At 43.9% G+C, this 17233-nt stretch overlaps 3 protein-coding genes across 3 annotated transcripts; 1 reads left to right on the forward strand and 2 right to left on the reverse strand.

Annotated features, from left to right (window-relative positions):
- The first annotated feature begins 1375 nt into the window (after positions 1 to 1375).
- Positions 1376 to 8058, forward strand: exoc3 (exocyst complex component 3). Its single transcript, XM_029704972.1, has 13 exons — positions 1376 to 1504; positions 2039 to 2203; positions 2358 to 2577; positions 2714 to 3395; positions 4882 to 4999; positions 5204 to 5329; positions 5568 to 5668; positions 5787 to 5897; positions 5975 to 6116; positions 6223 to 6345; positions 6489 to 6650; positions 7090 to 7211; positions 7385 to 8058. Exons 2-13 carry the CDS (start codon positions 2060 to 2062, stop codon positions 7587 to 7589), a joined length of 2256 nt encoding a protein of 751 aa, XP_029560832.1. The 5' UTR covers positions 1376 to 1504; positions 2039 to 2059; the 3' UTR covers positions 7590 to 8058.
- Positions 8059 to 12530: 4472 nt separating this feature from the next.
- Positions 12531 to 13510, reverse strand: LOC115157074 (uncharacterized). The gene is made up of 2 exons (XM_029704979.1): positions 13131 to 13510; positions 12531 to 12808 (listed from the first exon to the last, which is right to left on the reverse strand). Exons 1-2 carry the CDS (start codon positions 13489 to 13491, stop codon positions 12531 to 12533), a joined length of 639 nt encoding a protein of 212 aa, XP_029560839.1. The 5' UTR covers positions 13492 to 13510.
- Positions 13511 to 14135: 625 nt separating this feature from the next.
- LOC115157744 (uncharacterized) lies at positions 14136 to 16691 on the reverse strand. The gene is made up of 8 exons (XM_029706185.1): positions 16617 to 16691; positions 16362 to 16458; positions 15680 to 15763; positions 15439 to 15499; positions 15222 to 15345; positions 14904 to 15045; positions 14681 to 14794; positions 14136 to 14456 (listed from the first exon to the last, which is right to left on the reverse strand). Exons 1-8 carry the CDS (start codon positions 16689 to 16691, stop codon positions 14152 to 14154), a joined length of 1002 nt encoding a protein of 333 aa, XP_029562045.1. The 3' UTR covers positions 14136 to 14151.
- Positions 16692 to 17233: the final 542 nt, after the last annotated feature.

Raw genomic sequence — 17233 nt, forward strand, 5'->3', positions numbered from 1 at the left:
ACACCTACTAATTCCAGGGTTTTTCTTTCTTTTTTACATTGTAGAATAATAGTGAGGACATCAAAACTATGAAAGAATCATGTAGTAACCAAAAAAGTGTTAAACAAATCAAAATAGATTTTAGATTCTTCAAAGTAGCCACCCTTTGCCTTGATGACAGCTTTGCACACTCTTGGCATTCTCTCAACCAGCTTCATGAGGTAGTCACCTGGATTGCATTTCAATTAACAGGTGTTGCTTGTTAAAAGTGAATTTAATTAATTATTCTTTGATAGGTTGAATTCATGCATTATTTTAACAGTGAGTTTGTCATTTTTGTTTTAAAGACAGTGTTATAAATCGAGATTTAACAAAGCGTCACTTAACAGCTATTTACACACATTAATGTCTAAGATGATATCTGAACATAATAATGTCCAAATGTATTGCACAGCAATACTGTTAATTTATGTTCGTGGTCCATTGTTATGTTTTTGTAAAATTGTAGTACATTCAAAAGAAATGTTAGGAACTGTAGTTCTGTTTTATGAAGCCAATGTTTTATTATATTTTGAAAAGATTGAAAAAAATACAGTATGTTAAATTATGATATGTTCCCTTACATATTCCCTAGCTGCACAGCTGCAAAATTTATACAGCATTCCATTATGCCGTTTTTAAAATAAATAAAAAATCTGTAAATTAATTTCTTTCTTTCAAAACTATTCTACAAATTGTAATAATTTAATTGCAGACTTGTTTCTAAACAACTTTTGGTAACACTTTTTGTGTATTTTTTATTACTGGTCTGAAAATTGACCAGCCCTTCTGGCATTTGCCCAGATGGCCAGTCCAACCCGACATGAGTGAAACAATAAAATATTTGTAGTGATACAGTGTAACAATGAATAAATACAACAGCCTGCTTGTTGCACTGTAGGCTACATTTTTCAGGAAGGATTACAGTCATACATGTTTCAGATATCAATTAAATTCAATAGGCATCTAACATAGTGTGCCAAATAGCGTAATATTCTATCATAAAACGGATAATACTCTTATTTGAACACTGAAAACAATATTTTTTCAGTGTTAAAATAAACGAAATAGTATCATCTGTTTTATAATTTCATTGTGTCAAAAAAATGTAAGTTGTATGTTAGACGCCTATTGAATTTAATCGATGCTGGATGCCGGTCTAGAAAGCGATGCTATTTATTATGAGAATGTGTCTGCAAATAAACTCTTTGCATTTAGTGCTTAGTACAGTTGGGGAAATAAAACATTTTATGCGCCTACACATAGTAACTACTGACTTGTATAAAAATCAAAGGGATCATAAAATGAAGTATTGAGAAATTGCATAGTCTGCCAAAAATTGCACACAGATGATCCTCTCGAGCGCGCTGCTGTCAGCTGGGCGGCGCTCGGGAACTGTCAACCAGGAAGAGCAGTTGATGGTGTTGGAATTAATATCATATTAATCGAACGACTTCTTACTCATTCAAACGGATTTTTGGAGTTGGTAAGATTTTGGATTTGTTCATTTTACATCTCAAATGTGTTTTGTACACGGGATAGCGTTGTGTTTACTGATTGGGCCGTGTGTGTCCTTCCTCTCGTCGACCTCGGTAACGTTAGTTAGAAAGCTAGTTGTCTTGCTAACGTTAGCTAGTTTGGCTGCTAGATGGCAAGCCTACCATGATTGCAAATGGGCCGCTGCTTGCTAGGTAGTCAATAGTTACTGTACTCCAGTAAAATACATTTTATGAGAGACAGTTGTCTTTGCTTCCAGCTTGTAGTAGCTAGCTAACGTTTTGCTGACATTTTATACCAGCAATATTAAGTAGCATTAGCCAAGGCTGCTAGCGTTAACAAGCAGGCTAGCTAACTGTTGGTCTAGCTAACGTTACCCTGCTATGCAATGAGCACCCGCCCCACACACTGCCAGTACCAACGGATTAATAACGTCATCGACCTATCAACAGGACGTTTCAACATTTTGGTCGTAATCACAACGTGTAAAATTCAGTTTCGTGAACATCTTGATCTTTGATAGACACAACTTGCCGTCGTTGTCATGGAGGAGACGAACAGGGAGGCGGTTGCTACGGCCGTGCAGAGAGTGGCAGGGATGCTGCAGCGCTCAGACCAGTTGGACAAAGTGGAGCAGTACCGCCGGCGAGAGGCCCGCAAGAAAGCTTCAGTAGAAGCCCGACTGAAGGTAGAAAATGATGACTCTAAGAAGACATAATATATTCTGTACTGCTCTATTATTCATAAAGCCCTAACTATTGTCTGAATGAGAGATGTATATTTATTGTAAATACATGGCTCTGGCCTGAAGCACCTTACATGGTCTGTATCCCTCTCCCCAGGCTGCCATCCAGTCCCAGTTGGACGGGGTCCGCACAGGTCTCAGTCAGCTCCACAATGCCCTTGGGGATGTAAAGGACATCCAGAACTCCCTGGCAGACGTCAGTAAGGACTGGAGGCAGAGTATCAACACTATTGAAAACCTCAAAGATGTAAAAGACGCCGTGGTCCAACACAGTCAGCTTGCCTCAGCCGTCGAGAACTTAAAGAATATCTTCTCAGGTACGCTACACAACTACACACCTCAGAGATACCACTTAATTAGAAACTGTTATTGTTGTCTCGCTGTGCATTTGTGTAATTACTGACTGTATTGTTACAATATCTAATTAATGTATATCATCCCCTTCCTGTGCAGTGCCTGAGATAGTGGCAGACACCCAGGTGCTGATTGAGCAGGCCGAGCTGCTGGAGGCCCACCGTAAACTCATGGATCTTGAGTGTTCGCGGGACGACCTCATGTACGAGCAGTACCGAATGGACAGCAAAAACACTCACGACATGAACCTGATCCGCAACTACTTTGGCGCGGTGCAGGGCCTGTCTGACGACCTGGCCAAGCAGCTGTGGATGGTGCTGCAGCGCGCCATGGGCACGGTGCGCCGCGACCCCACCATGCTGGTCTCAGTGGTGCGCATCATTGAGCGTGAGGAGAAGATTGACCGGCGCATGCTGGACCGCAAGAAGCAGACAGGCTTTATCCCCCCGGGCCGGCCCAAGAGCTGGAAAGAGAAGATGTTTGAAGTGCTGGAAGGCACAGTCACCACGCGCATCGAGGGCAGCCAGTCGGTGACGCGCGAGGCAGACAAGATGTGGATGGTGAGGCTGCTGGAGATCACCAGGAAGTACGTGCTGGACGACCTGATTGTGGTGAAGAACCTGATGGTGCAGTGCTTCCCGCCACACTACAACACCTTGGACAGGTTCTTTAAGCTCTACCACAACGCCGTGTCCATGCGGGTGCAGGAGCTGGCTGCAGAAGACCTGGAGGCCAATGAAATTGTGTCCCTCCTCACCTGGGTCCTCAACACATACAAAAGGTATTCTGTCTTGGCCCATGTTTACTGAGTTTCAAAGTAGGAGTGCTGATACATTATCAGTTTTGCCTTTTAGATAATAGTGAATAAGATTATGTGGACAGGGGGAGCCTGATCCTAGATCAGCATGCTTTTTCAATACAGGTGAGGCTCTGATCTTCCATCTCTGTGACTGCTGTCACATCAGTGATAACTGGGCACCAGTCCAATCATAGCTGAGTGCAATATGCAGGAGTTGTAGTACATTAGCTCTGTGCTGCTGCAACCAGTTTAGGCTGCTGAATATCTTTATGGACCTTGTTGTCATAGTTATACCGTTCATTCCATTGTAGGAATATCTTGTTTGAATTTACAATGTGAAGAGTTGAACACTAAGGAGAGAGAGGAGGAGGTATTCCCATTGTAAAAATGTTGGCCTGCACCATTTTAACCTCTCTCCTCATGTGTCTGTGGAGAGGTAACTTGTGTCTGTGTGGAGAGGTAACTTATCTCGTTTGTGTGTATGGAGAGGAAACTTATTTCACTCTCTGTCAAAATCATTAAAATGATATAGGGGGAACATAGTCACGGAAATACTGCAAAAAGCAATTAACTCAATATTTAAAGCTAAAGTCTCCAGGCACGAGAGGTAGGGCATGGCATGTAATTTAAGCAAAACTGGTGTGGATAATCCAATGAATGCACATCGCATGCAACAACAGAATTGAACAGAGAAAGATTAATGAACAGCTAGCTCCCTTATGCACATTCAAAACACAAAGAACTAGCCTTCTATCCAATTATGACTTGAGCATCAGCCTGCTGTGCATTAGGCTACCATGGAAACCACAACCACCGATTGGCTGATGCTGTTTAATTATAGATATTCACTCTGATTTTCTGTGTGTTTCTGAGTACGTGTTTATGTGCGACTGCTTGTGAGTAGCCTATATTTCTGGGTATCTGTGTATATAATTTATATTCAGGCATTGCCGTAAGTCAGGGATCGTCAACTAGATTCAGCCAAGGGCCAATTTTTTATTTTTCTGGAGGGGATGGTCGGGGGGCCGGAACATAATTACAAATCATTTGTGGACTGCAATTTGTCCGCAAGAAGCCCAAACAGATATGTTTGATTAAAACATAGTCATTTCAAATCTTGCTTACATTTAAATATGGTCACGTCTCTATTATGCGTGCGAATACTTGGGAACAGATGTCTTAAAATTAAAATCACTTGGAGCTGATTTCTTGGTGTTTTTACAGTCTTAAAATGTCCGACAAAAAAAATTCCACATTGTTAAAAAAACTGGGGTGGGGGGGGCAAATAAAACCATCGCCGCCAGCCGCCAGGTATGTGCACGAGCATGCCATGGTGTGTAGGTCTGTCTGTAGCTGTCTGTCGGTCTGTTACGTTAAAAGACATGCAACATATGAATTTCCACGAACAGTATAGTACAGTCAGGTTTCTCTTGCAGTATTCCCACACCCCACTGTGTTTGTGTTCCAGTGAGGAGATGATGGGTCACCCAGAGCTGCTGACAGAGTATGACATCAACCTGATGGATCCTCTGCTGCCTCAGGAGGTGGTGGATGTGCTGCTCAGCAAATACCTCCAGACCTTCACTGTAAGTCCAGACAACACACTATGATAACAGTGACATACTCTACGACAGCTCTTGTCAGATATACAACCCAGTCTCTGCGTCTGTAAACCTGGATTTGCCATTCGTAGTCTTTACAAGGGAATCCGCCTTTTAATGAAATGTTTCATGAATTGTTAAAGACAAAGGTAACAGGGCTCTGGCTGACCCTCTCTCACCCTTCAACAGTCCAACATCACTGGCTGGCTGCGCAAGGCTCTGGAGACAGACAAGAAGGACTGGTTTAAAGAGACAGAACCAGAGGCGGATCAAGACGGGTACTACCAGACCACCCTCCCTGCCATCGTCTTCCAGGTATAACCAGTATCCACCTCTCTGGGGCATCACCCTGAGTCCAGTTGTGGGTTCGAGATGAAGTGGACTAGTTGCTACTTCAGTAAGGTTACTCTACCAGACAATGTGTGTATATAACAAAATTGGGATCTTAGAATTGGCTGAATAAATACTACAGTGAGTCACTAGTGTGTACTTTAAGTCTATTGGAAGGGGGGGGGGTCATCATCTGACGTGTTTGTTCTTCTGTCCTCATCAGATGTTTGAGCAGAATCTCCAAGTGGCAGCCCAGATCAATGAGACATTCAAAGAGCAGGTCCTGAAGCTCTGTTTAAAACAGATGAATTCATTTCTCGTCAGGTAACGAGGGTTTCATAATGTTGTGTTAGTAATTGTGTAGTGTTTAGTCGTTTACATTGATGGCAGTAAAGGTGCGTTACAAAGCATTCCATCCCTGATATACTGTATTTCTGTTCAGGTACAGGGAAGAGGCGATTGCCTACAAGGAGGACCACTTGAGAGACCGGCTGCTCCCTCAGTGCTACGTCCAATACATGATCGCCATTATAAACAACTGTCATACATTCAAGTGAGTCCCATTGATATTTCTCTGTAAATATTTCAGTCTCTAACCTAATGTGTACCTAACCATACCTCTGCTCCTAGGGAGTCTATTAACAGTCTAAAGAAGAAATACTTTAAATCTACGGAGCCCACCCAGAATGACGCTGCCATAGAGAAGACCCTGAACGACGTGGCCAAAGATGGCTGCCAGTTTCTATTGGATGAAGTCTTCCTAGATTTGGAGGTCAGAACTTAGTCTAATATTTATAGACTGTCAGAATGTTTGCCATGAATCCGGTTATGTTGTATGTAGATGTTGTGGTAACGTTCCATGGTTTTGATTTCAATAGCATCATCTCAATGAGTTGCTGACCAGGAAGTGGTTGACTGGGACCCATGCAGTGGACACTATCTGTGTGACAGTCGAGGATTACTTCAACGATTTTGCCAAGATCAAGAAGCCTTTCAATACGGTACATGGCGAAATCAATCAATTGATATCATCATATCAAATTAAAGGCTTGGCCAATTGATTGATATGGAGAAATCCATACCGAGAGAAGTTTGGCATGTACATCCTGTGTATGTGACTGAGTGTGTTGTGTGATATGTTTAGGAGATGACCAGCGAGGCCCATCGCAGGGTGGTGGTGGAGTATATCAAGGCTGTGATGCAGAAACGGATCACCTTTAAGAACGCAGATGAGAGGAGGGAGGGAGCAGACAGGATGATTAAGGAGGCTGAGCAGTTCAAGTTCCTCTTCAGGAAACTCACTGCTGTGAGTGGTTTTACGTCAACCTGCTACTAGATTTTTTTCCCCCTAAAGAAATCTGGATTAGAAATCACTGGCATCTTGATACTTTTTTAGTCAATTATAACCCTGGTCCTCCAGTATCCCAACAGTACACCTGTTTTGTAACGCTGGACAAGCACACCTGATTCAACTAATCATCAAGCCCTCAATGAGCTGAATGAGGTGTGTTTGTCAAGGGCTACAAAGAAACTGTACTGTTGGGGGGACTCCAGGACCAGGTTTGGGGAACACTGAATTAGAGTCCTAAATTCCCTGACTTGATGTTTTACTGTACGTTTCATTCCTTCAGTCATTTGATGTAATGAAGACTACTTTTCTCTGATAATTTCATCCACTGTTACAGTAATTAGTATAAAAGTGTGTGTTTGTAATGCTTTAAGTTATTGTCTCTGTCCTCTTCCAGGGTGAGGAGACTGACCGGCTGTGTGATGCCATCGCTGCTATAGCCGAGGTGTTCAAACTCACAGACCCCACCCTGCTCTACCTGGAGGTCTCCACGCTGGTGTCCAAATACCCTGACATCAGGTCAGATCATAACCCACTGAACACACAGGCTAGATGGGTATCATGGTTTTCGATAGAACAATTTTGGCTGTAGTTACTCCAGACGTATACGATGTTTCATTACTACTATAGATTTTCTATGATAGCCATTGCTATCATAGGTGTCTGATTGTCTGTCCTCTTTTGGTCCATAGGGAGGAGCACATCGTGGCCTTACTGGCGATGAGAGGGGATGCCAGCCGAGATATGAAGCAGATGATCATGGAGACGCTGAACCAGAATAAGCCTACCTACGCTGGGATCACCCAGCCCATCTTCAAGGACATCACCGTCCCCACCGTGACCATGACCTCCATGTCCTCCTCTATGGCCGCCACTGCCAACAAACTGCTGAAATAAATGACCAGTCTGGAGAAAGATGGAGAGATACACCTGGGTCGTATTCATTAATGCACAACGTAGCAAAATGTTTTGCAACAGAAAACGAAAACAAGCAGTCCTTGTTGGACAACTTCAGATAGTCCCTCCCTGTTTGTTGTTTTTTGTTTGGTGCCTAGAGATTACAACCCTGGCTCACAAGGCACAAAGACTGCAGAAAATCACCAAATCCAGATTTGTCACTTTTTGCACTTGTGAATCTGATTCCACTGACATCCGATGAAAGGTTTGGACTGTAGTCCTTGAGGATCTGTAAGCGTATGATACTTGATGAAACAACCGTCGAACACTAACAAGCGGTTTTGTTACTGAAATGGGAACTTACCACCCACCCCTCCATGTACAGAAATTGTTCCAGTAAGAAACGTTGTCAGTGCGTGATGCTGAATGTCTGTTAGAACATCTGTTAAATAAATCCTTTCCCCTGTCAGTCTGTTTTCCTAATTTACTCTTCTGTCAGGGAGAGGTGTTAACACGCTGAAACATGCCACACTACTGCACAGTGCACTCACACATGGAAACCCTGAATTGGTTGGCTGAGCTCATTTGAGGCCCGCTGTGAAAAAGCTTCAGTTAAGACATTACTTTGCAGAAGCACCTGTCTGCCTGCCCTACTGCATCCTTCCTCACAACAATACGATCGAGATCTCATTCATTAATCTTGCTCCCTCTCCGTGTGTGACTCTGTTACAGCATGCTGCCTCTTGATTTAAGAGGTATGGGTACTCTTTCCCTGCCTGTGTAATATCTCTAAATGTTTAATCAGGCTGCACGCTATCTGTTGTGACTAACCGAGCAGCAGAAGGGGAAAGGCACAAACAGCCAGAGGGGACACATCACCCTGGGTAGGGTAGCACATCACCCTGGGTAGGGTAGCACATCACCCTGGGTAGGGTAGCACATCACCCTGGGTAGGGTAGCACATCACCCTGGGTAGGGTAGCACATCACCCTGGGTAGGGTAGCACATCACCCTGGGTAGGGTAGCACATCACCCTGGGTAGGGTAGCACATCACCCTGGGTAGGGTAGCACATCACCCTGGGTAGGGTAGCACATCACCCTGGGTAGGGTAGCACAGCCTAGTGGACGGAGAGGTGGGAACCCCAGTGACAGCTGCAGGGGAGGGGTGGGGCCAGCTTTTCAGTGGTGTTAGTAATCCCATCAGAATGTTGTGTGACCATTCCTAATTATTATGGGCTCTGTCCCATTGGCTCTGTGAGCATAGAAACACCCATTCCAAGCTGTGATTGGTGTTAGTTTTGAAACGGGTAGCTTTGTGATATTGAGATTTGTGATTCTTTACTCTACATGTCAGAGGCATGTTTGATCTACATAGCCTATTTCTATCTGAACGTTCCATCCTGCTGAACGCTCCCCTGGCAGCTCTATCACGGAGTCATCAGTCACTCAACTAACCACCACTCTTCTTTACACACAGTGCCAATGGCTGGCTACTAAAACCTTGCTATGACTTTGGAGTATTCCAAGAAAATCTCCTAGTGCTAACAGTATACTGTGTCTGGTCAACAGGGTTTCACTGGCTTCAGTCATGATCTAAATAGGCTACAACAGATGAATTTAAGTGACAGAGGAAGCATGATCAATGCATTTGGTATACAGAATACATTTTCAATGGTTGGCAGGTTGATTCTGTTTTCTGCTTGTTACATTGAATTGTTGCCAATGTAGTGAAATAAGTAATAGCCTTAGTTATATCTAGATGTCTCTGGCTTACACATTTTACTATGCTCCATAAATCTGCACAGAATACTGAATATATGGGATTGTTCTGAGATGAAATAACATTTCTTCCTCTAGACATTGACGATTTGATATGGTTCTATGCAATGTTGAAATGCAGAAACCCCTCTTTCTGATCAGTATTATTTTCAACCTGGACTCAATATCTAAAAAAAAAACTAAAAAAAACGTACTGCTCCTACTATAAATACTGTTCTCATCAAGTACAGGTTCTTTAAGTACAACATTGATATCTACACTTGACATACACTGCCACCTTCTGGCCAGTGACTACAGTACAGAATTGATTTGACCCCGGACAAGTGAAAAACATTAATACAATAGTAAATAGTCAAAAGCATTGTTCAATTGAGATAACACTGAAAAAAACCTTAGATATTCAAAATCAAAGGATAAAAACGCTGAAGAATTTATTTTGCCTACGGATATACACTGAACAAAAATATTTGTTTACATGTAAAGTGTTGGTCCCATGTTTCATGAGCTGAAGTAGAAGATCCCTGAAATGCTCCATACACACAAAAAGTTTATTTCTCAAGATTTTGTGCACAAATTTGTTTACATTCCTGTTAGTGAGCATTTCTCCATTACCAAGATAATCCATCCACTTGGATTATGTCAGGTGTGACATATCAAAAAGCTGATTAAACAACATGATCATTATACAGGTACACCTTGTGCTGGGGACAAAAGACCACTCTAAAATGGGCAGTTTTGTCACAATGCCACAGATGTCTCAAGTTGAGGGCACGTGCAATTAGCATGTGCCCTCAAAAGCAATTGTCACAAAATGTAATGTTCATTTCTCTACCTTAAGCCACCTCTAACGCCATTTTAGAGAATTTGGCAATGCGTCCAACCGGCCTCAACCGCAGACCACGTGTATGGCATCGTGTGGGGGAGCGGTTTGCTGATGTCAAAGTTGTGAACAGAGTGCCCCATGGTGACGGTGGGGTTATGGTTTGGGCAGGCATAAGCTACAGACAACCAATACAACTGCATTTTATCGTTGTCAATTTGAACGCACAGAAATACTGTGACGATATGCTGAGGCCCATTTCTTTTAAGGTATCTGACTAACGGCTGCATATCGGTATTCCCAGTCATGTACCATCCATACATTAGGGCCAAATGAATTTATTTAAATTGACTGATTTCCTCATATGAACTGTAACTCATTAAAATGTTTGAAATTGCGTTTATTTTTGTTCATTATAGTATGGGTGTCTCGCCATATAAAAAAAATAAACTTAGCTGTTTGATTGCTACCAATTTAACTGAACAAAAATTCTGGTAGCTTAATTTAGCACAGGAAGGATCGATTGTATTCTTCCCTTTCAGTAACTACATGTTAACATTTAGTAATATAGTAATCGCATCAGAGGTAACACTACCTTAATCTACAGCACAGCATCTTTAACTATAGAAAAGTTAAACAAATACAACCCAAGCTTCATAGTCTATTTTTCCTCTCAACTTTAATGTTCTTTATCAAAATAAAGATATTAATTCAAATAAAGTCAACAACTAGGCCTCTGAAATCCAATACAAAATGCTTAAAAAAAACGAAAAGCTGCTTACAGAAAAACAGAGGATAAGTCACACTTTATAAAACTGAGTGATTTTACCTGAATATAATTTCAAATAGTTTACATATTTTTTGCCTGTGTGTGGAAAACACAAAACAATCCACCTCAACGAACAGTGAAAGACAAGTGGCTTTCAAACCCACAAACAACCGTGTTACATTTTCTAATACAGAAGTTATTCTGTATAGTAGTCAATCATACAGGTAAAGGATGTGTGTGAAGTTAACCCCTTACTGCTGTGCACAAATATACACTTACATGCATAATACAACCTCCTTGCTGCATGAGAAAGGAGGAATATGGCACAGACGTTCTGGCAACAAAGAGCTTGACAAGCCTACACAAACAGGCAGGAGCCACACATTCAACAGGTACAGTACATGCATGGCGGTAGGACAAGGGACCATTGATTCTGTAGCCCAATCCAAAAATCAAACCTTAGATCAGGAAGTATTGTATAGGTGAAGGCAATATGGCAAGAGTTCCACTTGGCTTATCAGAAGGCAAGCTCAGGTAAAACTTTCACCATTGATTTAACCTATCCCAATGCATTCAGATTTCCGAAGTGGCTAGGGTGATTTTGGATCAACCCAAGTGCCTAGGGGTTTGGGGTGGGGGGGGGGGGGTGATTTGGACCTCAATAAATCTCTTCCTAGAGTAGAGACGCTCAAGGGATACAACCACAAGAGTCCTCTCATTGCCTGAGAGCATTGGGGACATGACCCACCCACACACACACACAAATTAGTGCATTTTTGCCCCCAGGAAACAAACCAAGCAGCAGTAGCATTAACATCATGAATGAGACATGATTGACTTAATACACGCTTCACATTATATCAAGTGGTAACAAACAGCAATAAAACTTACTTTTTTCGTACAAAATTTGCCTCAAATGGAATACCATTAGCTTGTAAAACAAATCAAATACAGGCTATTTATGGTACATTCAGCATATTCTGTCAAAAACCTAATTATGACATACATACTTTATCTTATAAACCATGCATCTTTTCCCCGCTTTATGACAATCCCCCAAAAATAAGAGCGTGAGGTTCTTCACATATTTTGTTCTCAAATAAATAAAATGAAAATTAGCTGGTTAACTAGGAGCTGCTTTGAAACTGTATCTTGCATTTTGAACACCTATGAGATAATACAAAAAAGTAAGAAACTGTATGTGGCTCTGGATAAGGCCGTCTGCTAAATGACTCAAATGTAAAACCCTCTCCATCTTTTCTCTGTGAGGCACTAAGGTATTGTCCAACCACCTTTTCTACCTTCCCTCCCATTACAAGTGCTAACCTATGAAAGAACTGACAGGGGTAACCGAGACTTGAAGACATACAATGCTTTTGGTGATATAGGCTACTTAGCCTAACGTATAATGACTTGAACCAAAGGCAGATTCTGTAAGAATTGAAATGTACTAAAAAGACCTGCTTTGAAATGTGGATATAACGACCTTCAGTCAATCTATTAATCCTTATTAAATGCAAGTTTACCACCACACCATTTAAAGACGTGGGTCTCTTTCTTTAAAGTAATAGACTAGTCTGAAAACGTGAGCCTGTCTTGTACTTGTCTCCAGTGCAAAATACCACCGTCCTCTGAAAAGTCTGAGAATGATACAGGATTCCATTCTCTGCTGAGAAACAAGTCAGCATATTTGCAAAGTAATACAATTGGTGAAAAACTCAACCCATGAAAACATTTTCTGGAATCTTTACTGTAGTGAGAAACAAAGCATTGCCTTGGTCCCCTCTCATGTCCGTCAGTTTGGTCTGCTTCAAAGGAGTGGGGGTCCGTGTACTTCAGCCGAAAGTCACCTGAAACACACACACACAGGAGTGTGTCAGTGTCGCGTGCCTAACAAGTAACCTAAAGAAATGTGATGTCCATAGTCTATGCTAGTCTTTCAGATTCAGAGTCAGTCCTATCAAAATATGTTTTAACACTTGGCCTGGGTATTTAATAGAGCTCATTCAGACAATCCAGCTTCAGACATAAAAATGTCGGACAGTGCAAAACGCAGTGTAAAAAAATCAGGTTACCAAATAAAGCTTTGCCTTCCTATGCTGAAACTAAGGATGAGGAATCTCTGTGAGAGACTTCACCTCCTCTCTCTGCCACTAGCCTGGCCAATATTACCTTGCTGCCAGGTGTCCATGGAGGGCTGTTTGCAGTCCTGGGCATAATGCCCGCTTAGTCCACAGTTATAGCAAGAGACGTTGGCACTGCTCTTCATCGTGCCCGTGCCCAGTCCCAAAGAGGAGAACATGGGCGTGTAGAAGCTGTTGAAGGGAGCAGCTGTCATCTGCTGCAGGTTGTATCCAGCCTGGGTGGCCAGCATGTGGTGGGAGTGGCGTGGAGGTGGGGGTGGCCGTGTGAGGTGCAAGGGGGTAGAAAGGTAGCTGGGTGGTGGCGTTGCTCTGGTGTTGGACCTGGCTGCGGTGGCTGGGATATTCAGTGCTGCACATGGATGGGAGGTGGAAGAGAGGGAGGTGGGCATTGCTGAAGACCTGGCGCCCCAGCTGGGGAGGGAAGGAGAAGTTGGGGTTGGGGGCGGCAGAGTGGCTATTACCACAGCTGCCACGGCAACCACAGGAGTTGCAGCTCATCTGCTGTTGCTGTAGATGGTGGGCCTGCTGCTGGGTCTGGGGCTTTTGCTGGGACTGGGCCTGCTGCCACCCCAGAACTGCTGCAGGAGGTACCATCTCCCTGGGCCGTGCTGTGGATGAGGGTCAGGGCTGGGCTGGCCACGGGGCCGGGGGTGTGAGTGGCGACGGCTGGGGGCAGAGTGGCCTGAACCTGGCTGAATGCAGCTGGGGTGACAGTGGCCCCTGAGGAGGGTGTCACGAAGGTAGGGGTGGGTAGGCTGGTGGGCGCAGCCAGGGCTTGGGTCCTGGTGCTAGGGTCAGGGAGAGAGGCTGCTAGGGGTAGGGTGGCGGTGGAGGCTGGGTCAGTGCTGGAGTATGCTGGCCTCAGGGGGGACATGTGGAAGGTCAGGGGGATGACACTGATGGCGCTCATGGGGGGCTGGTGATGGGGGTTAGTGCTTCTACTCTCTGGGCTGGTAGGGGTCCTATAACACTGGGGCATTACGTGAATTCTGGAGCCTGCATTGGCTAGCTGAGGTGAGCTCAGGGGGGCAGACACGTGCCTCTGCCTCTCAGGGTCTTCCAGGGGAGCTTGGCTTGGGATGGACTCCTGAGGAACTGGTCTCAGTCAGTGCCCCATCTGCTGGTGAACCATCCTCCGGCTGTGGAGTGACCATGACCGTCCTGTCTGGCATGGTTCGCCCATTCTGGACCGTCATTGATAGAGGGTGTACACTCAGGGTACTGCCAGTGTAGGATGGCTCTTCCCTGTGGGGGACAGGGACTACAGCGTGTACAGTAGCTACAACTTCCCCTCTGCTGTGATCACTCGCCCTCTTCTCCTGGACGGAGTGGTCTGAGTAACTCTCAGCAGTGTCTGGGGAGAGAGAGAAGCTATCATTAAAAAGACATCTTGAGTTTCAACAGCACTAAAGACTCAGATGTCATGGGCCAGTTTCCCAGAACCAGTTAAAGCCTTGTCCTTGACTAAAATGGAGAATCTCCATTGAAAGTGCTATTTAGTTCAGGACTAGATTTAAACCCCACGAGTTCCTGACAGAAAAGAGAGGGGGACAGACAGGGTTTAGAGGGGCCACTCACCTCTCTCGTCCTCCAGGTCCTCATTATCCAGGCTCTCATGTGCCTCGTGCTGGGGACTGGAGGGAGTACTGGAGCTATCGGACCACGTGTCTCCATACCTGTTCTGGACCGGCTCTACAGTGGTAAAGGAACGCACAACATACATGGTGTTATAATGTTCATTGTTAAGCTGGAAAATAAATAGGGTAGGCTATTGCCACACCCATTGGTTACTTCCTCTTACTGGCACCCTGTCTGGTCATGTGTGTTGACTGTGGTCTGATGACGCTGCTGGGGATGTAGCCTTTAGCCCCATCACTTCTCCTTCCACCAGGTCTTCTTCTACTCTTTTTTTCTGGAGTGAAAGCCCATTTCTCATCTGCGTTCTGAAGAGAGAGGAGGTCATTTAACACCCTAAACAGATTCAAATGAGTATTATCGAAACCAAAAATAACAAATGCCAGTCAGCAGTATACAGCACATAGACAGTCCTCCACCGCCAACCTACCAGCGTCTCTAATGGCCAGGCCAGAGAGAGAAAGGAGAGGCCAGTGTGACTGACCTGATGTGGGTCTGGCCTACAGGTCATGATGCCTGGTTTCCCCCTCCTCTCCATCACTCCATTGTGCTCTGAGTGAACAGCATGCCTCTGGCTCTCACTCTGGCTGCTCTTTGTCATCAGTGCGCTGTAAAGTGAAAGCAGGGATCCTCTTAGTATAACCCATCAGTGCATCAGCCACAAGGTCACATGTCTTGGACTGAACAGGTAGAGCTCTTACCTCTGGCCTAGGCTCTTGCTGCTGCACGCCGTCTGATGCCCTACGTGGTGAGAACCTATGTCTGGGTGAGGGAGAGGAGAATGACGAGAGAGAAGTACTAGTGAACTACAGGCAACGAATATCTGTCTCTATGAAATAGCCATTTACACACACTGTGTTATTTCAACCCCACAAAGAATGACAGACATGCTAAATAAATCATTACTCTGCCCAAAGACAATATAACTAATACCATACACACCATGTTCCTGACAGGATGGCTCAGTGCAGTCTTTTTTAAAGTGCTCAGGTGCCTTACAGGTCTTTCCAGGAAGTACTGTATTATCTGGGTAGGAGAGCATGGATGGTGAGATATTAGGGAATGTGCGACGAGACCTCCTGCCTACACCACATTACAGCTTCTCCACGGCTCTAACCAAACAAATACACTCTTTGGTTTAGGATTTTCTGTGGTCAATTTGATGCAGCTTTGTGAAACCAACCAGCAATGGATGCGTGAGGAAACTTTCATTTCACTAAGTCAATTTATAATGGCTGGGGTTTCATGTGGTAAAACAGCCTGCTGGCCCTGCAGCTATGCTGAGAACTGTTCACTGTGAAGCTGGGTTTATTCTCTAAGCTCGCCACCAAGCAGTGTGTGTCTTCTTTCTGGAGGATTTACATGTCCCCTGAGAGCACTATTGAAACTGGGCTCAGGGCGTTGTTGTCAAAGGCAGTGAAAAATATGGAGTTAGGATGACTGAGAAGTTGTTAATTGGTACGATTAGTCATGAGGAACCGACCACATCAATCCACATACAAATTATTTGAGAAGAGAGAGGGGTAATTGTGCTCTGAGTTCCAAGGTATCCCTAACCAATCATGTGGATGGTTCATGTAGACATGCATTCCTGTAAAGGTCAGTGGAGCATATGATATCTCACCTCCCTGAAGGCTGAGACAGGGCCACAGTGGGGGAGGAGGAACCTGCAGACCTCTAGTCTCTGCCTGAAGGCTGCTGGGGCTGACAGAAGCATCTCCCTGTCACAGTGGAGAGAGATGAGGAGGAGTTAGAGATATAAATTATACAGAGGGAAAGAGAAAGAGGGAGAGAGAAGGTGACTTGGAAATTGAAATGTCATGTGTCAGATCACCTGTTGTATACCAGTACATCAAACAGCAAGGCACGGTTATGGTACACTTCTCCATCGGAAGTCAAAGTGCTGGTGGGGCTTGAATGGGAGTGGAAGGGCGGAAAAAGTGATCCCATCCATATCTGTAAAGGATGGCCAGCAAATCCCTCTGGTAATGACATCATCACCATTGACCTAGATATCATTGCCTGGGTTTTATGGTTCTGACATATGTGAAGCCTGAGGTTCTTCACCATAACCATAACTGACAACACTGGAGCTTATGGCAGCGTTGGTGACAATAACTAGAGGGGAGTCTACTCTACTTTCTACACAATATTGAGGCTTGAGAGTAAAGCAACATGTAAAAAAGGTAACAGGAAAGTGCTTGTGCTTCAAGTATCATACTTGGTATTCACATCTCAATCAAATATAAATGCACTTACCACAATTAATTTCAATAGAAAGTTAGCAAAAATAGATAAGATTTTGCAACCATGGAGAGGTAAATACTTGCCTATTTATGGAAAAATGACATTGATAAACTCTTTGGTCCTATCACAGTTTACTTACTAATGGCCCTGCCTACTCCAGACGACTTGTTTTTAAAATCATACGAGCAAAAAATATTTCATTATTTTTGGAATGCTAATCCAGACAAAATTAAACATGCCTATTTGTGT

The sequence above is a fragment of the Salmo trutta genome, chromosome 21 (assembly GCF_901001165.1).
Source record: "Salmo trutta chromosome 21, fSalTru1.1, whole genome shotgun sequence".
Classification (NCBI taxonomy): domain Eukaryota; kingdom Metazoa; phylum Chordata; class Actinopteri; order Salmoniformes; family Salmonidae; genus Salmo; species Salmo trutta.